The 23894-nt window shown below is 37.9% G+C and overlaps 1 protein-coding gene across 1 annotated transcript in view; it reads right to left on the reverse strand.

Annotated features, from left to right (window-relative positions):
• Positions 1-23894, reverse strand: part of MKI67 (marker of proliferation Ki-67) — a 44755-nt gene extending 20861 nt beyond the window's left edge. The window contains exons 1-12 of the mRNA XM_070752474.1: positions 23776-23894; positions 19299-19369; positions 18301-18412; positions 17808-17889; positions 17599-17714; positions 17268-17337; positions 14168-14246; positions 8882-10108; positions 8347-8582; positions 6208-6658; positions 5949-6067; positions 825-1014 (exon numbers count right to left, since the gene is read on the reverse strand). Of these exons, the coding sequence (XP_070608575.1) occupies positions 825-1014; positions 5949-6067; positions 6208-6658; positions 8347-8582; positions 8882-10108; positions 14168-14246; positions 17268-17337; positions 17599-17714; positions 17808-17889; positions 18301-18392 (2662 nt within the window). The 5' untranslated portion in view covers positions 18393-18412; positions 19299-19369; positions 23776-23894. The remainder of the gene's footprint in view (positions 1-824; positions 1015-5948; positions 6068-6207; positions 6659-8346; positions 8583-8881; positions 10109-14167; positions 14247-17267; positions 17338-17598; positions 17715-17807; positions 17890-18300; positions 18413-19298; positions 19370-23775) is intronic.

Consider the following 23894-nt stretch of genomic DNA (forward strand, 5'->3'; position numbering starts at 1 on the left):
ATCACTATGGTGAGATAATTAAACATACAGTACAATAAACTGCAGTAAATGAATGATGTGCTAGGGCAGTGATGGAAAATTTATGGCATGCGTGCCAAAGGTGGCATGCAGAGCCAAGCATTGAATATGCAATTATTTTTTCCTTTTTGTTCTAAGGCAACTTTTCTAAATCAGCATTAAAGCAATTCATAGCTGTACTATATCCATCCATCATTAATTTCTGGGATCAACAGCAAGCAAATGAAACCTTTCTCCTCACTTTCTGCAGCCTTGCCTTCCCATATCTCTGGAGATTCCACCCCAGTGCTGTTTGGGCATGCAAGGCTTTCCCCCACTCCCAGCTCCGTTTGGAGATGTGAGGCCAAAATAGGTGGGGGGAGGGGCGCACACTCATGGGAGGCATGCATGTGCAGGAGGCAAGACATGCAGGAGTGGCATTGCATTATGGGTGTGGGAACTCATGCACATGCAACAGTGCGCATGTGCACACTTTCAGCATCTAGGGGGGAAAAGGTTCGCCATCACAGTGCTAGGGTATAGGACAATTTTTAAAAAATCTTTAAAAAGCAATTGCTATGATCATCTGTATCTGATTGTCTCTACAGTTTCAGAGTTATACAAAATAGTTTATCATAAAACATAACATCATTTAACTCCAAGTCCTCAGAGGGGCGGCATACAAATCAAATCAAACAAATAAATAAACAAACAAATAAATAAATAAATGGGTTTTTCCTGTATGATCTGTTTAATTTTTAAACAGGAAATATGAACTTGTGTCATTTGGCACACAAACCTGTATTAAATGAAGTCCAAAAATTTACCTGTAAAACTTTCATTGATGTAACAATACTTTTTCAAAGGATAATTGGTCACCACCTTAGGAACTTGTGTGATTATGTTCAACCTTCCAGTATGAGCTTTTCCAATCACAATTGGAGCAGGAGAATTTGCATGTCCTGTTGAAAAGTAACCGCTGATTTTCCCTTTTGGTGTTTTTAATAAATTGTTATTCTAAAAGTAGAATATATTAAAAAGTTTAATTAATCATGCCGCTATCGATAAAAATATAAATTTAAGTCTAGTAATAGTTTTACATTTATTTCAGCTCTGAGGAATGTGTTATGTGATCTTTTGAGAAAACTCTTAGCTGGCAAATTTGCATAGGCTGAAATTGCCGTATGTTTTCGAATTTACTTCAGACAATTCTGGGACAGTAAAAATATCCTTTCAATAGGAAATAATTCAATAAGGTACAAACAACATTCTGGAGGCAGAACAATCTATGAAACATTGGAAACTTCTTTTTCTTTTTTCCAAGTGACAGTAATCAATTTTTAATCCAATTCAATCCACTTTAAAAAAATTGTCAGAAAGGAAGATGTTTTTTAGATTCACATGTTACTTACAGTTTTGAACAGGGGTGTCAAAGTTGATTTCATTGAGGACCGTATCAGATTGTGTTGGACCTCAGGAGGGCCAGAGGGCGCGGAAAGTTTGACATCACTCATGTCGGGGTTACCTGAGCGCTCTGCCAATGAAAACGGCCTCCTGCAATAGCTTCCTGAAACCCTCTGTCTGTGAAAATGGAGCGGCCCTCCCAAGCTCTGTTTTTGTTCGCACAGGCACAGCCGACCAGCCCTTTGCTGTTTCAAGGGCAGCCCTGCAGGTCAGATTTAAACACCTTGCAGCCCTGCAGACCAGATCTAAGCACCAAGATCTTGATCTAAGATCTTGCGGGGCAGACCCATCCCCTGGCCCTTGAATTTGACACCCCTGATTTGAAAGATTCACTTTTAAAAATTACTAGATTGTCCGCAGATCATTTGTCTGAAATGGTATAGGGCAGTGTTGGCGAACCTTTTTTCCTTCAAGTGCCGAAAGCACACGCATGTGTGACCTCCCCACATGCTACCCCACCCCCACACATGCATGCATGACCCTCTCCACTCCCCGACGGGAAGGTAGGCCCATTTTTTGCCTTCCCCGGGTTCCAAAGGCTTCCCTAAATGCTGGATTGAACAAAAACATCCTTAAGCCACCCCAAGTCCCTCTGAAGGCCGAAAACACCCTCCAAGAGCCTCCATGCAAGCCAAAAATCAGCTGGCTGGAGTACACATGCATGCTGGACCCAAGCTAGGGCAATGGCTTGTGTGCCGGCATATATGGTTCTGGGTGCCGTGCCATAGATTCGCCATCACAGGTATAGGGTCTCCTCCCTGAGCAGGGGTTTGGACTAGAAGGTCTCCAAGATCCCTTACAACTCTGTCATTCCATTCCATTCCATCCTATCTGTCATCATTGTCAAGGCTGTGAGTAAAGGTAATAACGTTGATGTGGTGGTGCATCTTGGCACAAATGATTTGTCCCAGAGAAATGTTAATGTAGTAAAAAGAGATTTTCAATGTCTAAGTGTGGAGCTGGGTAAAATAACTGATTCAATGACTTTCTCAGAGGTGTTACCGGTTTGTGGCCAAGAGGATAAAACAAGGTGTATCAGAGAGTTTAACGTGTGGTTAAGGCAGTGGTGTAAAGCTGAAGGTTTTGGCTATGTAAGTCATGATGTCTGTAGGTGGTCTAATAGGGAGTTGTTTAAGAGAGATGGTTTGCATCCATCATACAGAGGTACCCAGGTGCTCGGTGAGGAATTCAGAACTTTTTTGGACAGGCATTTAAACTAGGTAAAGGGGACAGAGATGTAACTGATGTGGGTGATTTCTGTCCCCGACCAATGAGGATAAAACAAGGTGTATCAGAGAGTTTAACGTGTGGTTAAGGCAGTGGTGTAAAGCTGAAGGTTTTGGCTATGTAAGTCATGATGTCTGTAGGTGGTCTAATCGGGAGTTGTTTAAGAGAGATGGTTTGCATCCATCATACAGAGGTACCCAGGTGCTCGGTGAGGAATTCAGAACTTTTTTGGACAGGCATTTAAACTAGGTAAAGGGGACAGAGATGTAACTGATGTGGGTGATTTCTGTCCCCGACCAATGAGGATAAATCAGTTTTGGGAAGCTTATGAAAAGGGAGCTGCAAATAAAATAGATGTAGTTGTGGATGATAAGGGGCAAACTAATAATGAAAATAATGTTCTTCGGGTAATGTGCACGAATGCTCGAAGCTTGAGCAACAAGCTCTGTGAGTTAATGGCCATAATATCTAGAGATAATTTGGATCTGGTTGCCATAACTGAGACATGGTTCAAGGATTCTAATGAATGGGAAATATCCATTCCAGGATATACACTGTATAGGAAGGATAGAATAGAGAGAAGGGGAGGTGGAGTAGCCATTTATGTTAAAGAAAGTCTAAAAACAACACTAATTCAAAATACGTGTAAAGATCTGGAGACTCTCTGGATTTGCATGCAAAATAAAGAAGGTTCTGTCATTAGAATTGGGGTGATCTATAGGCCTCCAGGGCAATCTGAGGAATATGACAACAAGATGGTGGATGAAATTACCCAAATGGCAGTAAAGGGAGATATTGTGGTTATGGGTGATTTCAACATGCCTGATGTTGACTGGAATATCCCCAGTGCCCTTACATGCAAAAGTAAGAATATAGTAGAGGCCTTTACAGGAGCAGCTCTGGCACAGCTGGTTAAGACACCAACTAGAGGGAAAAATATTCTAGATTTAGTTTTTACGAATGGGAATTGGGTTTCAGAGGTCAAGGTGGGAGAAATTTTAGGTTGCAGTGACCATCTATGTTTGTGGTTTGATGTAAAAACTCATTGTGAGCAATCCTATAATGCAACCAGAGTATTGGATTTCAGAAAAACAAATTTTAATGCAATGGGGAATATTTAGATAATGGATTAAAGGGGAGGGATAAAATGGCAGGAGCGAGCACCCAGTGGACTGTATTTAAAAAGGCCATCTTAAAAGCCACTGGACTGTATGTAAGACAAATAACTAAAGGTAAAAGGAAGAAGAAACCACTATGGTTTAGCAATGATGTAAGGGCTATAGTCAATGAAAAAAAGGCTGCCTATAGGAGGTATAAAGAGTCTGGAAGTATAGCTGATAGGGAGGTGTATAAAATGAGACAGAAGGAGGCGAAACAGATAATATATGCTGCTAAAGCCTCAAAAGAGGAAGGAATTGCCAAATCTGTAAAGAAGGGGGATAAAACCTTCTTCAGATATATTAGTGATAAGAAGAAAAACTGCGGCATCACGAAGCTTAGTACCGGGAATAATACATGCATTAATGGGAATAAGGAGATCGCTGACCATTTCAATAGCTACTTCTGTTCAGTTTTCTCAAAAGACACCTTACAAAATAATACTAGAGGGATATAGCATTGCTTCCAGCTGTACGGATTCAGCTCCAGTGATCTTAGAAACCGATGTCTTAGAAGAACGTGAACGATTAAAGATAAATAAGGCAATGGGTCCAGATGGCATCCACCCCAGAGTTCTTAAAGAACTCAGATCTGTCATTGCTACCCCCCTGACTGATTTGTTTAACCAATCCTTGTTAACAGGAGAAATTCCTGAGGATTGGAGAATGGCCAGTGTTGTGCCTATCCACAAGAAGGGCAGTAGAGAAGAAGCTGGTAACTACAGGCCAGTTAGCTTGACATCAGTTGTAGTTAAAATGATGGAGACTCTACTCAAAGAGGATAAATCAGCACCTAAAAAATAATAACTTATTGGACCCAAATCAGCATGGCTTTACTGAAGGCAAATCATGTCAGACTAATCTCATTGATTTCTTTGACTATGTCACAAAGGTGTTGGATGAAGGTGGTGCCGTGGATATTGCCTACCTGGACTTCAGCAAAGCCTTTGATACGGTTCCACATAAAGAGCTGATAAATAAATTAGTGAAGATTGGACTTAATCCCTGGATAGTTCAATGGATTTGCAGCTGGCTGAAGCGTAGACATCAGAGTTATTGTTAATGGCGAGTATTCTGAACAGAGTCAGGTTACAAGCGGTGTGCCCCAAGGGTCTGTTCTGGGTCCTATTCTTTTTAATATGTTTTTGAGTGACATAGGGGAAGGTTTGGTAGGGAAGGTTTGCCTATTTGCCGATGACTCTAAAGTGTGCAATAGGGTTGATATTCCTGGAGGCCTCTGTGATATGGTAAATGATTTAGCTTTACTAGATAAATGGTCAAAGCAATGGAAACTGCAGTTTAATGTTTCCAAATGTAAAATAATGCACTTGGGGAAAAGGAATCCTCAATCTGAGTATTGTATTGGCAGTTCTGTGTTAGCAAATACTTCAGAAGAAAAGGATTTAGGGGTAGTGATTTCTGACAGTCTCAAAATGGGTGAACAGTGCAGTCAGGCGGTAGGGAAAGCAAATAGGATGCTTGGCTGCATAGCTAGAGGTATAACAAGCAGGAAGAGGGAGATTATGATCCCGCTATATAGAATGCTGGTGAGATCACATTTGGAATACTGTGTTCAGTTCTGGAGACCTCACCTACAAAAAGATATTGACAAAATTGAACGGGTCCAAAGACGGGCTACAAGAATGGTGGAAGGTCTTAAGCATAAAACGTATCAGGAAAGACTTAATTAACTCAATCTGTATAGTCTGGAGGACAGAAGGAAAAGGGGGGACATGATCGAAACATTTAAATATATTAAAGGGTTAAATAAGGTCCAGGAGGGAAGTGTTTTTAATAGGAAAGTGAACACAAGAACAAGGGGACACAATCTGAAGTTAGCTGGGGGAAGGATCAAAAGCAACATGAGAAAATATTATTTTACTGAAAGAGTAGTAGATCCTTGGAACAAACTTCCAGCAGACGTGGTAGATAAATCCACAGTAATAGAGCTCTTGTACTGAAGTAGAATTGTACCTAGAAATACTAAAGACATAATTTAGGATTAACAAAGTATTGAAAGGACCTCCCCAGTATTTAGAATCCAGATTCTTGAGAACTTGGAAAAAAGTTATTAATTATATAATTGTCTGTTTTGGTTTATACCTTTGAAGATTTTGAAGCCACTTTCTTCTTAAATCTTGTTTTAAACCCTGGTTTTGAAGCATACTTCAGTTGCACTTTTGGAACACCTTGTTTCACTACTTCTGCCCAAGAGTTCACCACTAAAACAACAATTGATGAAGATCATTCACTTTAATCATTTTAAATAAAACATCTGATATATAATTAAGTTATACTGTGTTTGCAACAAGAAAGGCTTAATTCTATTTTTGTAAACTATCTATCTACAATGGTAACATACCCATCAAGTTGGCTTCAGAAGCACCACTTCGCCTTTTGGACTGAATAGAACCCATAGCTCCACTTTTTCCACATCTAGAACTTCTCCTTGGAGTATAGGATTTGCTTCTTCTAGATGATGATGTGACATTACATACTGTTGTTTTAACTTCATTGAATAAGCTATTCATATGTATCTCTTGTGTAATAGTTTCTTCAACCTCTGAAGATTGAGGATCAGAGATACATTGTTGAGGATCAGAGATACATTGTTGAGGATCAGAGATACATTGTTGAGGATCAGAGATACATTGTTGAGGGTCAGAGATACAATGTTGAGGATCAGAGATACATTGTTGAGGATCAGAGATACATTGTTGAGGATCAGAGATACATTGTTGCCTCTGGGGCACACTATGAGGGTCAACTTGCTTTGACACAATATCTTCATATTGTTTCATCTCAAAGGAACCCTGCAGCAAAACAAATAGATAACACACACACACAAATATCAAATTTTAGATTTTAAACAAACAACAATCTTATCTGTATCCTTCAGAACTTCTCTGAAAAATGAATTGAACAATTAGACATTCACAAAAAAACCCACAATACTTTGCAAAGAGTTGCCATTAAAGGCTATGAGGATATTACAATTAGTCCAGAGTGGGGCATCATGTCTTAGATTCCAATAATGGGAGCAGATCACACATAAACTGAAGACCCTGAACTAGTTACCATTTCAGCTCCAACCACAATTTAAAGTGCTGATGTCAATTTTCATAATACCTTGGCACTTGTGTATCTATTGAAGAGCCTCTTCTAGTCATATTTTACACAACCTATTATATCATTTAGGGAAGTGCTCTTTGCTTTTTGCAGCAGCACCAAATTATGGAAATTGGATCCCTTTGCTAGATTTTAGAAAATTATGGAAAATAGAGAATGATTTTTACCACATTTCAGCAATATCACCCATACCTCTTGTCATTCTTCTTTCCCACTTCACTTTTGGTTTTCAAATTTAAATTGTATTTTGGTTTCATTCTGGGGGTTTTTATTGTAACATTCTACCCAATTGTCCAAAGAATATGATATAAAAATCAGATAAAGTCACACTACACTTAGCTCTAAATCTTTTTTATTGGCAATTTTGTTTAATATAAACTAAAATTAACTTCTTTTCAAATCTATTATCATACCTAGCTACTTTATGAAACTATGAAAAGATGTGAAGCAGTCGATAAAAAAGAAGTCAGCTATTTTTAGGCATTATCCCATCTTGATTACAGATTTGGCCATTCTGAAGATGGTCTAGCAGTTTTTTGGAAGTAAATAATCCGGAGCAAGAATTGATTCATAGTCTAGCCCTGAAGCAGATTTTCTTAAAACAGTATACCCAGAGACAGAACTTTCTGTATTACTTTCCAGGTATCTACAAACTCTCTCTCCACTTTTCTGTGAAATAATTTTATTTTAAAAATTTGGTTTCTCAAAAAAAATATTTGGTAAGCTTTAAAGATGAGTTATCATTTTGAAAATGCCCCAATTCAAAAATACAAGTCAATAGTATATATTTTTTTATTTCAAACATCTTATATTTGTAGGTACTGTAATCCACAATAACCAAAGATGGCTACTTATATCACTACCAGAGGGTATTTCATTATTTTTAAACAGAATATGAGATATTTACCCAATTTTGTTTTGTAAGTTTCTAACAATAGGGATAAATATCTGATAAAACAGATTTATCAACTTTATATATTACATTTATTTGCTAGCATATTTCCCCATTACACTACTCTGAAATAAAATTGCCAAATTTTTAAATGGAGAAAAAGCATTCTGGTACAATATATCATCAACTCCTCGCAGAAAGAAGTCTAAGAGAATATTTAGCTATACTAAGGTGCATAGCTTATATTCTTACCCCCTGCTCCCCCAAAATAATTCTAAATTCTATGTGATTTAAAATTTCTGATCAATTGTTTTAATATATTTGTACAGATATATTACTTAAAGTACAAAGTTTTCAGTATGAAGAATAGTGAAGTATAGACAAAAATATGTATACATATTGCTGAGGGAGCAAGAGCAATTATTTGGTTAAAATGTAAATATTCCTAGCAATCAGTTGTTCCGTCAATCAATCACGTACCTGTGTTACAGACTGCTTTAATTCCGCAGCTTTTTTCAGAACTGCTCGTGGTAAGTTTCCAGATGGCATGCTTAGTCTTGCTGGAATAGCCCCTTTTTTAAGTGGCGAGTTTGGAGGTAAGTGCTTATCAAAGAGTTCAGGACTCAGTTGGCCAGCAAAAGACACTCTCTTCCTCTTTATAAGTGATAGAATATCCAGTTCTGTACCTCTATGCTTTTGAGGTGATTGCTTAGCCTCTATAAAGAGTAAATTATAGCAAAGTGAACACAATGCCTTTCAACATCAATACAATTAAAAAGTCTGTGCTCAGAATACAATTGCTCATTTTTTAAAAAAAAATTAAACTTTTGGTATGTTTTCAATCATAACTAGGGCACTAACTTTTCAAACAATTTAACCTTTATTTTTAGTAACAATGTTAAACAAGTCAATAAACTGACAGAAAAAAATGCTGGTAAATTTTTTCTTAACCAAAATTACTGAAGGCAGCAAATAGCAATTATAATGTTTTGGTATAAAAGGAAATTGTAATTACCTGAATTATTATTAAGTGGACATAACACATTCATTTCAGAAACATCATTAATCTTGGCAAATGTTTCAACTCTGCTTTCAAAACTGAAAAAAGTAGGTATATCATTTTTCATTTTAACATTCTGCTCATCGTTTTCTGTTCCTATTTCTTTATTTTCATTTGTAGAATATTTTGTTTCCAAGGTTCTTTCAGGAATCTCATTTGCCATTATTTCACTGGTTTGGGAAAGATCTGCAGGGATTGTTGCTTCTTTATTTATTGCCTCTGTACAAGAATAATCATTTGAAATAGTTGTTAGTTCAATATTGTTACTGCAGTTTTCACTAGTATTAAGATGAAGTGAACTGAAAACAGTACTAGAATTTCCATCTCCTGAATCTTTCAGATTTAGCATTGTTTCTGTGATCAGTTCTCTATTTTCATTTGTTTTAGAATATATACTTTCAATCAAAATATCAGATTCATGCTCCTGCCCACTAATTTGTACAGGGCACTCTTTCATTTCTACCGAATTCTTCATTCTGTTCAGTGAATTTATTTCAACACCTGTGCTTCTGGACTTGGAAGATCTTAGAGACTTTCTAGAGCATGGACTGGAATAATTTTGAGTACTCTCCCAGCTAGGCTTTGTTTTGGGCAAAGTATTTTCTATAGATATGAAAGCATCTGTTACATTAAATTGGTTAAGGCACTTAGCCTTTTCTGCATAGTCCAATGACAGTATATGTGATTCAGGGAAATGCTTTGTGCTCTGCTTGTTGGCTTTAAAATGTGCATACTTGTCCACTTCATTATCTTCTATATTCTTAAAATCTGACTGATTTGTACTTTCACATTCTTGTTTCTGTTGCATATCACAATTTTGAGTGCTTAATGGTTTTTCAGAGTTCTTCTCTTCAAATGTTGGTATTGGATTTGCTGCAATAGCATGTTTTCCTTGAATTTTGCTACTTTCAGATTGTTCGACTTTAATTAACTTTGCTTGACTCATTGCGGACCTCGTAGATCTTGAGTGAAATCCATTTTCCAGCACAGTCTCATTACCAGTATTTTCCTTTACATTATCTGTGCCATCTTCATGTTTCATTAATTCATCAAGTTTGCTCAAAGGAGACAATTTATTTACTTGTTCAGTGCTGTGCACTTTGTTCTTAAATTCAGGTGTGCTATATTGTTTTTGAAGTCTTTTCTCACTTCTTCTTGGAGAGCAAATTTCAAATGTCTTGTCTACAGAAATATGAAACGGAGTTTTTAAAATATGTTTTCTTGAATAAAGTTTAAACTATTTTTGAAGTATTGCAGATAAAATAATCAGAAAGTAATTTTTGAGGAATTAAGCAAACATTTACAAATCCTCAGGAAAAAATGCTTCAGAGCACATAGGGGTGTGTACAAAGCATCACTTTTCAAAGCAATCATTTTTTCCAGCCTCAAGCAATAGGTTTATAAATTGCTTCCAACAATATCCACATGCTTGTGACTGTCCACTGAACATTTTGTCAATGGTAACAGTTAGAAAGCGTTTAGGGAAGCAACTGCATGAACTTGCAAAAAATATGATTACTATGTTAGTGATCTTAAAAGATGTGCTTTGGATAGATCTGCATACATTACAATTTACCTCCTTCAAAAGGCTTGCACAATTCTATTAAGTTCAACAAATCAGAACTTATAGAAGCCAAATTTTATTTGTAATTGTTTAACAGTATAGTATAAATATATGCAAGCAGATTTATTTGTAATTTTCCAAATCACTTTACCTTACCTTACCTTACCCTTGCTGTTCAGTTCGGGTCGTATGTGACCCGAAGCCAAATTTGAGTCCCTGTAAAAAAATTTCCCTGCATATCTGAAACTTGAAATTTCATGACTTTTCATCATTTCAGGGGTTCTATGAGAATTTTTTTGGGGGGGTGAGGGGTTTCTTTCTTGCTGAAAAACAAAAAGTCACACTAGTTGTGTTCCCGGGTCACCCTGACCCGGACCGAAAATGGAAATGAAAAAAGTAATTCTTATTGGTTTATTTTGCTGATAGAATGTGTGCCCCCCCCCCCCCCCGTTTTTGTGAAGTATTTTTCAATTTATGGATAGCTTTGCTTGCAAAATGTGTTCAATTTTACTAAAGTTGGTGTGGGATTGGTAGTTTGAACATTTCTGAATATAAGAAAAATATAAATGAACTGAAAGAAATGTTTCTTATTGGTTGTTTACAATCATAAATAAGCCCCCCCCCCCCTTTGGCTGCTTGCAAACATTTTCACTTTATATTTACGCAAGCTTCAAATCAGAAATATTTTTAATATCTTATGCATTCATTTACTCAATTTAACATTGCTGATCATCAAAACAATATTTTTGGGGTGGTGGCTAATTCTTTTCTGGGCAAAAAAAAATCATCACTTCGAGTCTGTTTCTGTTCGTATATGACCGGACCAAAAAGAATTTTTTTAGGTACTTGAATTTGATCTTTTTGAAAACTTTTTCAACTGGAAAACTAGTTTGAACATTTATGAACAGAATGATATGAAAATTGAACTGAAAAAATTGAGGCTTATATTTTTATATTTATCAAAAAGCCCCTCCCCCCATGTTTTCTGAATTTCTTTTCAATTTATACTTTTTTTAGGCTACAAATCTCTAAGGAATATTCCCCCAAAAGTTTTGATATACTAAATTGAACAATCCTGAACATAAGAAAAATAGAAATGAACTGAAAAAAATGATTCTTATTGGTTTATTTTTGCCACAAAAGGGCCACCCACCCCCCCGGCCTTATAAACCTAAAAAAATTTCCACAAACGGGGGGGGGGGGAGGTACATTTATGTGCAAAATAAACCAATAAGTATTAATTTTTTCAGTTCAATTTTCATTCTATTGTGTGTAGAAATGTTCAAACTTGTTTCCAGGTGTAAAAAAAGCTTTCAAAAACACCAAATATAAGTACCTAAAATGATCAATTTGCAGTCCGGTCAAATAGACCCAGGAACATAAGATTAGGGAGTTTTCTTGAACTGAACAGCAAGGTTAAACATGATTCTAACCAGCAAATTTTAAGGAATGGATGTATCCATAAGTTATTTTATGAAAGTTACTTGATGGACAAGAAAATGTATGAGTCTCTCTAAAATGTAGTTTTTTTCAGAATGTAAGATGCACCCACCCCAAAAAAGAGGGTAAAGATATGGGTGCTTCTTAATACAACAAATATAGCCCCATTCACCTGGCGGCCTCCACCCTTCGGTCTTTGCCTCCCAGCAATTTACCTCCTCGTAGAAAGCAGCAATGGCAAACGCCCATTGTCAGCTTCAGCACAGCCTGATTAGCACAAGTAGTTGATTGTCTGATGCAAGGGTTGGCAAAGCACGGTTCACGAGCCATATGCAGCTCTTTGGGCCCTCTGCTGTTGCTCCCTATCCTATCACTGGTTGGCCCATCCCTCTCTACTTTTCGTACTTTTTTGTATATTTTTGGAAATCCGGGCTGAGGAACGATCGCCAGCCACAGCAGATTTTTCTGTTTGGGCAATCCTCCTCCCCTCGTGACCTGGATTCCCAGTCCCCTTTCCTGCTTCCTCTCTAGGTGCAAAAGTGTTGCAAGGTTCTAGATTGCAAAATAAGGAAGGGGGAGAACAATAGGCTGAAGGGAAGTTGCTGCTTCAATCGCTCCTCTGCCAGCCCGGATTTCCAAAAAGAAAAAATAAAAGATATAGCAAAGCACACCAAAAAGAGCTTGCTGACTTGGCCAGCTGCATCAGAGAGACAGGGCGGGGTGGATAGGGGGAGAGAGATACAGAGAAAAACATAATGATACACAGAGTGACAGACAGATGAGACACACAGTGATATACAGAGGAGGAGATTGGGAGAAAGACCGTGTGGGTCCGTGTGTGTGTGTGTATATATGTGTGTGTGTATTTGCCTGTCTCTCTCTCTCTCTCACTCCCTGCTTCTGACTCTTCTCATTCTTGGAAAGCCCTGCCTGCTCTCCTTCGGGCTTTTCACCAGCTGTTTTTCCCCCTTCATTTTGGAAAGTCGTGCCTGTGTAGCAATGAGTGCAACCTCCTCCTCCTCCCGTGCGCACCCTCCCGGCCCAACTACAGTCAGGGCGACAGGAGACGGGGAGGGAAGCCTCCACCACAGGTTGCGCTCATTGCTCTGTCGCCTATTACCCAAAGAAGACATGGAACTACACAAAACTTGGATAGGTGTGGCTGGGTGGGGTATCATGTGACTGAGTGGAAGTGAGTAATATCAAGTTTGCAAAACCTACCCAGGTTTTGTGGCTCCAGGTGTTTTGTTTTCTCTGGGAAACTGGCCCAAGTGGCTCTTTGACCATTTAAGTTTGCTGACCCCTTGGTCTGGTGGATCCGCCTCCCAGCCTTCAGCTGTTTATTTTTTTATTATTACTTTTTCTTGTGCTAATCACTGTGCTGAAAACAAAACTAAAGCAATCCATCCATCCATCTATCTATCAGATTTCTATGCCACCCTTCTCCAGAGACTTAGAGCGGCTCACAAGTAAATAGAAAACATGTAAGAAATCTAATATTAAACACTCAAAAAAACTTAAATACTAAAACAAATAATTTAAATTCTAAAACCCCAATATATTTAAAAACCAATCATCCACATTCATTCTATCATTCAATCATAGGCCGGGGTAGATGTTAAAATTTCACTGGCCCCAGGCTGGAAGAACAGACAGTTATTTTGTTTTATGAGTCTTATTTTCTTGTGTCCTTTTGTTGTAAAATTTTGGTCTAGAATCAACAATTAGCTAGAATTTAAAAAGCATAAAAAAGCACTTAATTAAAATGTTACCTGAAGGAAAATAAAGAGGAGAAAAAAGCTTTGCATCTAAGAGATTGTGTGCTAAATAATCTATTGATTCTGATTACAATACTAATCTATGCAAAGAAAAAAACAGTTCCAAACTGGTAAAATTTTCCTCCCCAAAAATGGTATGTGTGTCTTATAGTCCTGAATGACTTATACTCCAAAAAATACAGAAATCAGCTGTGAAATATTATTTCTAATATAATTTTAAGACTTGCCTGTTTCTCAAGTCTTAATTATCATTATAGAATATACTCAGATACTGAGTCATTAATAGGCACAAAAAACAATTCATCGATTAAACCAAATCCATTCATGTATTTTAACAGCAAATTCCTAATGGCTGCATTCATTTGTTTTACCATTCACTAGTAAACATAACATCTTTATTAATAAAAAGTCATTAATATAATGAAGCATTTATAGAAAAAGAACAAAAAAATTACCAACCAGTAATTGGAGAATTTTTGTAATTTGAGTTTTGTGGGTGCAACAAATCCATCTCTTGCGTATGCTGAACATGAAGAATCTGAAAAATTAAACACAATGCAGTAGAACAAGGAATTTAATACTTCTTTTAAGCGTGCCATTTTTCTTGTAAAATAAGTTTTGACTGGTGATTTCTTAGAATAAATGATTGAAAGATAATGCAGTACAGTGATACCTCATCTTACAAACGCCTCGTCATACAAACTTTTCGAGATACAAACCCAGGGTTTAAGATTTTTTTGCTTCTCCTTACAAACTATTTTCACCTTACAAACCCACCACCACCACTGAGATGCCCGTTGCCAGCGAAGCGCTGCCAGCGAAGCGCTCGTTTTTGCAATGCTGAGATTCCCCTGCTGGGATTTCCCTGCAGCATTGCAAAAACACAGAAGTCTGGAGGTGGGGTTTCCCCTGGAGGAGAGCCTCACGGGAATCCCAGCAGTGCAAAACCAGGCACTTCTGCTGGCAAAAGGGATGAATTTTGGGCTTGCACGCATTAATCGCTTTTCCATTGATTCCTATGGGAAACATTGTTTCGTCTTACAAACTTTTCACCTTAAGAACCTCATCCCGGAACCAATTAAGTTTATAAGACAAGGTATCACTGTATTTCATTCACCTATTCTGAATAGAATACTAACTATGCAATCAGTAGCGGGTTCCTACCAGTATGGCTAATTGAGTGATGAAATTTTGTTTCCTGCACTTGTGCAGGTACTAAAATCTCGCACAGGGATGCACGCACATACGTGTTTTGGTTTTTTGCATGTGCAGAAGCAAAAAAACCTTGGCAAAGCATCTGCGCACATGCGGCCCTATGCAAGTTTTCTCTACCTGCACAGGTGCGAGAAGCAAAATTTTGCTCAAAAGTGCAGTCAAGCCACGGAGTTGCACGCAATTAACTATACTGGTAGGAACCCACTACTGTATGCAATCTATAATTGTCAGGACTAACTGAACACTAGAATTTTGAATTGAATTTTAGAATTTAATATGAACATCCACTGGGTAAACCATTATTATGCTTTCCAAAAATCATGAGCTTTCAAGAAACAAATGGACCACCTACGTCAAAACTACTAATTATTTACAGTGAAAGAAACATATTTACAATAGTTCTCTGAACATTAATTGCTGTGCAAATGCATCATGTAGAATCTAAGGCTGCAATCAGGGCCGCTGATAGACCGGTACTACTGGGAGTGGCGTCAGGGGTCCGGCCAAATTGAATAATTGGGGGGGGGGGGCGCGGCGCCCGCCAAAAACTCTCCAACCCCGATTGCGACGAACTCTGCCTCTGCGGAGCTTCTCCGACCGCGGCCCGCACCTTCTTCCCACCCCTGCGAGGAAAGAAGGCAGGGAGGCCGGCAGATAGGCAGAGAGCCCCGATGGCAGCCACAGAAGGAGCTCGGCCCTCCGGAAGCCAAGCTCCCCATCGCTATGGGAAGCTGGCCGCTTTTCCTGCTGAGCCCAGTCCTCTCTCGGTGGCTTTCGGCTCCTCCCGCCGAGGGCGCTGCAAGGCTGGCCCTGGAGCCCCGCGCAACCAGCGTTCTCTCGTGCCTGGCGGGCTCCCCTTTCCTAAACCCCCGCCTGCCCCCTCCTTCCCTTCCCGCCCTCCTTCCCCGAGGCGTCCCTTGCCCATCATCCCCTGCCGGGCAATGGGGCAGCGGGACTGCCTAGATGGGCAGCTGTTCCGGCGAGGGTGGGCAAGGCGCACCCTTCTCAGCTCTCGGCCTCCATGGCTTCGTAACGGCCTTCGCACGCGCAGAAAGCATCCTTCCTTGCACCCAGCGCCGGCCATGGGGGCTTCCGCCGCCGCCTTCCGCAAGGCCCCCCGAGGAGCCGCGTGGGTCTCCAGCCTTCTCCTGGTGAGTCACCGCAGCAAGGATGCGGGCAAGGGAGAAACGGAAGAATCCGGCGCCTCGGGCGCTTCACTCTTGCGGTAGAGGGGTAGGTGGTTTGTGGGGAGCGGGGGAGGGAAGGAGCCGGCATAGTCAAAATCACAATTTCTTTCGTTTCTTTTTCTTTCTTTCTCTATTTTTCTCTTGCTCTTTCATTCTTTCTCTTGCTTTCTCTCCTTCCTTCCCTTTCCATTTCTTTCATTCCCCCTCTTTTTATTTCTCTTTCATTCTCTTTCTTTCCTCTTTCTTTCCTTCGTTTCTTTCTTTTGTTTCTTTTTCTCTCTTTCTCTCTTGCTCTTTTATTCTTTTTTCTTTCTCTTGCTTTCTTTCTTCCTTTCTTTCTCTCCTTCCTTCCATCATTCCATTTCTTTCATTCCCTCTCTTTTTATTTCTTTCATTCTCTTTCTTTCTTTTTCTTTTTTCTTTTTCTTGTATATACCATTTTAACTCAAGAGCAAAATATCTGTTTACGTATTATAGAATGATTCCAATTTATTTCTTGTAGCTTGGTCTCGGATTCTACTCGCCCTATATCGTCTTACCTTATCCCATCATCCCATCAGTTGACGCAAGTCAGTCTCATTAACTGAATTCATTCTTTTATCCATAATCTCAAATTGAATATGGTTCATGTACCGGTACCGATTTTGCATTGTCCATTTTCTCGCATCCTTCCAACCCAAGACTATTTCTGCCTGAGCGTTTTCTATCGCTGCTTGTTTTATTTCTCTAAATTCTCCCATCGCATTGCTTTTAACTAATACTGCCATTTCCTTAGTAATTATCCATCGTATATTTAACATCCTATTAATATCCTCTTGCACTTTTTGCCAAAAATTCTGCACTACCGGGCATTCCCAAAGCATATGCACGATAAAGTAGAGACTATTAATAATCTTTCATAGATCAAAATCAATTTACAGCACTAAATCACTCTTTTTCCTTGTAGAAAACATAAGTGGCAGACCAGATAAAATGTCTTAATTTTCTTAAAACCCAATACTAATATCAAATTTTGTTTCCTCTGAATTATAAATTTATGGAATAGAAGGACTAAAAGTGAAATGTAACTGATGTTACTGAATTACTATTTATTAATTTCTAAATTTTATTATTGCCTGTTCCCCAAACTAAGAAAAACATAATGATTTTTATTTTACCTGTAATGTTTCCTTCTCTTGAGAGCTAGACAGTCTCTTCTGAGCAAATGATGATGATGGATATTCAAATCTATTGAAATACAAAAACTGCTTAAATTAAAATTAATCCAACTTTAGGTTACTAAGACTTTAAGACATTATTAAATCCACGTTATTCAACATTATTTGTGTTTGTTCTCCAACTCTAATAATGTACTGTTTTAGACTAATAATTTAGTTACTCTTTACATAATCTGTTTTTCTACTTATTTTAAAATTTCCTTGAACTTCAGGTTTCTAAAAAGCATTGGCTATTTCTAGCACACCCATATTTGCTATTATTGTTACATACCTGAAAGAACGATCAATAATTGTCAGTATATCTCCATGTTTTAAGTGTATGGGATCTTGAAAGAGATTCCCATTTAGCTGTGTTGGATTTGCAGAACTCAAGTTAAACAGCACTGCCTAAAAATAAATAGGAATAAAATATGTATATCCAAATCAATCAATAAAGTACAAGTAATATTAGGATTTAGTACCAAAAGTATTAATACATACTTCTTTATTTTCATTGGTTTCAATTTTACAATGTTCTTTAGAAACTTGAGGAAGTTGGATTCGAATGTCACACTCCATTTTCCTTTAAAATATAAAATAATTACAAGTTATATAACTACATGCTCATATACACATCTCTTAAAATATCTTGTTCTTTAATTCATTTCCACCTAGTATAAGGAAAAACAGACGTTGCTGAAGATGCATTGAAACAACCTGATTTTTGGATTGAGTTTTAAGAACTTTTAAATAAATGGTTACGTTTTTGATTAGACAAATGCCCCACATAAATAAAATATATTGAAGCAGATCAAATCCATTATGTGACATACACTGCATGACTAAAGAAATTATATAGAAATCAAATGAAGGAGTCCAGAAAAGTTTGTTATGACACTACCTAAAACTTCTGCTACAAAAATGACAGTCCTACATCACAATTACATAATGAAAATCCTACACAAATATACCCCTTATCAATTTTAAGTCTTACCTTCCAAATAAGCAAGAGTTTGCAGTGAGTGGAAAATGATTTCCATCGGTCCCATTTCTCTTAATAACGACAATTTCCCCCCAAAATGGCATTTTCAATTTGTACCTTCCCTCTAAAGAAAAAAATAAGATTATTGCAGTTTTCAACACAGGTTGGTGACCATGTGTAAATTTCATGGTTGTGCATATTGTTTGCTACCACAACTGAGGTAATAGGTCCTTTTCTATTTTTTGAATAGAAAAAAAAATACATTACGACTACAGGAAAAATATGTTTTAAGTCTATAATGGACTTCCAGCTGTCATAAAGCTTTGTGTCACATTCCCTGGTCATGTGATCTGGGTGCTGGAGAACTTATTTGCATTTATGAACAGTTGCCAAGTGCCCTGAGAGCATCTGATCACCATCTATAATCTTCTCTGGCAGCTTCCCCAGAAAGTCAATGAAGACTTACTTTAACAGTATTTGTTCATAATTATTGATTACTTAGGTGAGTGGTACAATTTTTATAAAATCCAGAAAATTTAATTGTGAGAAAAATCAAGAGGGGGGAAAAGAAAAATTACAATAATCCATTAATACAATGTAAAAAGATTAATGCAATCTACAAAAAATTTCTTCTTTGGACTCCAGAACTTAAACTTATTCTTTTTATTATCTTACATCTGCATTAGAATTATAGTTAGCAACCTCAGTTGCTTTGGTGGGCATTCCCTATACCAGATAATCCTTTTAATGTTTTCCGGAATGAGAATTCAATGTAGAGCAGAGTGATACATGCTGCTTACCAATGAAATATTTCCGAAAGAATGTTCAGACTTTACTGGGCTTGGACTTTGAGAGCCTGAACTACTCACTATATGAACTACTTATGCCTTCTGGAGCTCTGAGGGTACATTGTGATATCAGAAAAAGACCAGGAATTGAGAAGCAAGCCACTGTGCAATGTGAGCAGCAAACGTGTCACATGGTGTGTCTGATCTTAAGCCTGACATTACCTGCTTGAATTAGATGCTGGGGAAGTTTCCCGCATGAACTGCAAGTTTCTTTTCTCTATCTACAGTTGTACCTGCAAAACAAAAAAGGTACAGATTAACTCAGAAATTGAAGCCTTCTGTAACTCAATAGAAAGGAAAAAGCAATAAATGTAACATATTGAAAAACACCAATATTTTTCTTACATCTAAAATGGATCTGTCAATTTGTATTTAACCCTTCTCTTCAACTAGGTTCAACTAGTACAAGCAGAATACCTATTGTTTTGTTGCATGTGTTAAATTAAAACAGCCAGCCAATCGCAGCACCTGAAATATTCTCAGAATGGCTTTATTTTATATGGAAGTTTGCATAAAACTAGTATTGTTCAATGAAAGGGTAAAATCTGCAATGTGAGCAAATTACCCAAGTTTGCATAATTGACACCAGCCAGTTTCAGCTTGAAACCTTTTGGAATTTGGATGATTTAAGAAAACCAGTGACCAAATTCAAGGATAAAGCCATTCAAGATATACAGTATTGTGCTGGTATCTGCTGGAACATGTCATTACCCAACATTGAATACCATCTCCTGGACACTGTCCTGCATCAAAAACCCATTTCTTTCCAACAGGATTCTCACCGAAGTACACGATTCAAATAACAATAACAGAGTAACTGCCATTCATCTCCTACGGCAGTTTCCCAACCGTGGCAACTTGAAGATATTTGGACTTCAACTGCCAGAATTCCCCAGCCAGCATTCGCTGGCTGGAGAATTCTGGGAGTTGAAGTCCAAATATCTTCAAGTTGCCAAGATTGAGAAACAGTCCTACGGCATAAAGTCAGTTCGTTCATTTGTTGCTCCCCTTTCGTCTCAAACCACGATTTAAGTTATCCTTTTTAGATCCAACGTTACTAAAAAATAAATCATTTTCTAAAATAGCCTTAAGATCTGCAGGTGTCCTGTTAAGGGCCAGATGCGATGTAAACTCCGCTAAACAAACCAAGAAGCCCCCCCCCCCGCCGCTCCTTTAAATACCCTACATGTATTGCACAATTTCCACAGCCCTCCAGCCCGGACACCACCGCAGCCTCCCTCACATGGGCGCTATTCTCAACCGCCCCTCGCGCTCCCCGTCAACGGCACACCCGACTCTCCTCGTCTCAGTGGCAGCACAATCGCGCGCGCGCCAAATCTTCCCTTCCGTTCATTCAAACCGGCCAACTCCTCCCCGCTCCCTGAAGCTGCTGAAGCCTCACGTGTTTTCTTCCGCCGAATCTGAAGACTGTGCCGGGCGGCCGAAAGTTAATTCTACCTCCCTCTCTGTGAGGGAGCCCATTACCTGCGCACTCGTTTGCCGATCCATACATACCCTTGGACAACCCCGAGCATCGCACTTCTATCACCACTGTTGTTTTTCAAAAGCCGTTGGCCGACTCTGATTGGTCATTGTGTGGTGATGTCAGCGGAAAAGTAATCCAATAAGGAGAGAGTTCGAACGCGCTTCAATTTTTAAATATACAGTACTGTACTATAATATTGTATATATAAGACGTGGGGTGGGCAGAAACTATTGTTTTTAGAGGGTTATGCCCATGAAATTTAAATTTATGCAATAATAACTCCTGTTGTATAATGACAACCTTATTTGCTCTCTCATGATATTGCAAACAGTGCCTGATGTTATTCAGCCAAAAATGCCATTCGGAACTTAAGGAAATCTATCTTTCCCTTGTTCCACACAACTATCCATTTTTGTTGTTCCAAGAGGGCTCCTTCGATCTGGTACTCAAAGCCAATTAACACAGAATAGGATTAACATGATTTATTAAGACAAATAGAGCATACCAAAATGTTCTAAAGCATAAGCATTAACTTTTATGTTGATGTCTTACTCCCTTTCCTATCCTACTGTAAAAGTACAGCATAGTAACAGGAATCTGCAATTAGTCCACAAGCTACAGAAATTGTCTGGTTGCTTTAGCAGTTTCCTCTAGCACTCCTTATAATCATCTCCATGTATATTATCTAAGGTGTTTTTGTAACAGCCTCTTCTCTGTCCTTATCAAACTTATCAAAAGCAAATATATAAGTAGGATTTATATAATTTTGATATCATGCATTTACAAGTAGTCCTTGACTTAAATTCATTTAGTGACCAAACTTAGAAAGGCACTGAAATTTTTGAGTTAAAATGGATTCTCAAACTTACTATTGACACAGCATCCCTACTTGATCAAAATTTGATTGATGATTTGAGCAGCAAAAAAGAAGCTACTTGCTGCCCCAATATATTAGAAAGATCAGTATGAAGAATTCATCACCATTTGACAAGCAACACCATAAAGATGTGAAAGAGGCAGATTCCAGTTGTAGTGTTAATGGAAAAGACTGGCACTGGCATTGTTCACCCTTATTTTCTGACTGTAATTCAAAGTAGTTATCACCATTTAAAGCCTTTCAGATTATATAATAGAATTTTATTGGCCAAATGTGATTGGACACACAAGGAATTTGTCCTGCATGTCCAATCACACAAGACAATTATTTGACAGCTTGTGTTCTCATGTATTCATCTACCTGTCCAACTATCAAATATAAACAGCTTAGAGGTCCCACCCCTATAGGATTATCACCTAAAAAAGCTTTGGAAATTGGTATTTTCACTAATCTCATGACTCCAAGTATTCCCTCCCAGCAGGGATTCACTCAGCCTTGTTCTTTTTCCGCTTTAGGAAAACTTTTGAGTATTTAGAACTGAGTAATATTATTTATTAGATTTGTATGCCACCCCGAGTTTACAAAGCGATTGAATAAATAAATAGAATATACAAAGCAATTGAATAAATATATAGAATATAGTAATCCACTATCAATGTTGCTGTTTCCAGTTTATGTTTTTAATTTTCCAGAGGTTTATATTAAGACATAACCAAGAAATTTAGAATGGGCTTATTTCAAAACATGTTAATATTATGTATTTATGAACTGACTAGAATTTAGCATTTTATGCCAAAAACATTCCTACTGTGAAAGAAATTGAAAGAGCTGCATCATGTATAAAAAATTAAAACACAGATTTTTTTTTTCATATTTCTTTGTGTAGTCCACTGGAACAAAACTTCAATGTCAGAAATATTCTAAGCAAATAAACACTTGAAACAATTTATTTTTCCATCATAGCAAATAATGTGAACTTTAAAATAAGCCACCTTGCTATGACTTTATCACTAGATGAGGCAGTACTGCTACCCTTCCATTCTAATAAAACTTCTGCTTTAACAGATGATCAGGAAATTTAAAAGAAAGTTAAAAATGTTCAACACAACAGTCACACTTAGCCCAGCAAAAAGAAATTTAAATTACATTGACAGAGCTTAAGAATATTGGAAACATTTCCTTCTCTCTGGCAATACAGTCCTGCTTCTTGTTTTATAGCACTAACATCAATGCAAGCTTTCAAATGTAAAAAAAAATCCAATACAATCTGGCATAAATTCTTGAATTGAAGATAAAGAAGTATCTGGCAGTTTGTTAACAAATGTAAGCATGTGGCTTTATTTTCAAAACAGAACCTTTATCAAAATATCAATTTCTAGCAATATTTAAAATGCATAAACAGCACTTTTCATTTTCCATATTTACACTCTATGGGAGGGAGACCATGAAAATATACAGTACTTCCAAGGAGATACACATCACATTTACCCATAAACTAAAGGTTGCTCTAAATTCTCCATAGCAAGAAATACAAAAATAAATCTTATTTATTCACATGCCAAATGCAACACCAGAAACATCCTTACTCGTTTTATTTTATATGGAGCCCATATAAAACTGGCATTGCTTTTAGGGTAAAACTTTATGGGCAAATGAAACTAATGTTGGAAAATGAAATCAGGTAGTTTAGGCTTGAAAATGCTAATTGGAAATTAGGTTTTTAAGATTTCATAGACCATTAGCCAAAATTAAGGACAAAGACGTTTAAAGCTACATGTGGCATTCTATAAGGTATTGTGCTGATTTCTGTTTTTTCCTAATACTGTAACCGAATTTCCTAATAAATGAATCTGGCATCAAAACCTCATCTCCTAACGTAGCGCTCACTGAACTGTATGATTCAAACGGTAAGAATACCTGTCAGTTATCTCAAAAGGCACAAAACCAGTTCGTTCATTTGTTTTCCCTATTCTGCTTTCGTTCAAGACACGATTTAAATTATCTTTTTAGATCCAACATTAGCAAAATAAATAAATATTTTTCTTAGATATAGTCTAAGATCTGCAGAGACCCTGTCCATGGACTATTGAATCGGCTAATGGTCCATAGACGGGGCATCTGCGAGCTATGTTCCGCTAAACAAACTAAGGAACCAACAATCCCCCTTCCCTTTTCTTTAAATATTCTGCACCCTTCAGTCCATTTCCACTGGCCTCCAGCCCGAGCACCACCGCGGACAAAAGGCGCCGTTCTCACCCGGACCAAGACCTCCTCACCTGCCTCGCGCATTCCCCGTCAACGGCACACCTGGATCCCCTCTCAGAGGCAGCACCACCGCGCGCGCCCCGAGTCTTCTCTTCCGGTCATTCAAACCGGCCGACTCCTCCCCCTCCCC

Source organism: Erythrolamprus reginae, chromosome 5 (assembly GCF_031021105.1).
Source record: "Erythrolamprus reginae isolate rEryReg1 chromosome 5, rEryReg1.hap1, whole genome shotgun sequence".
Lineage (NCBI taxonomy): Eukaryota > Metazoa > Chordata > Lepidosauria > Squamata > Dipsadidae > Erythrolamprus > Erythrolamprus reginae.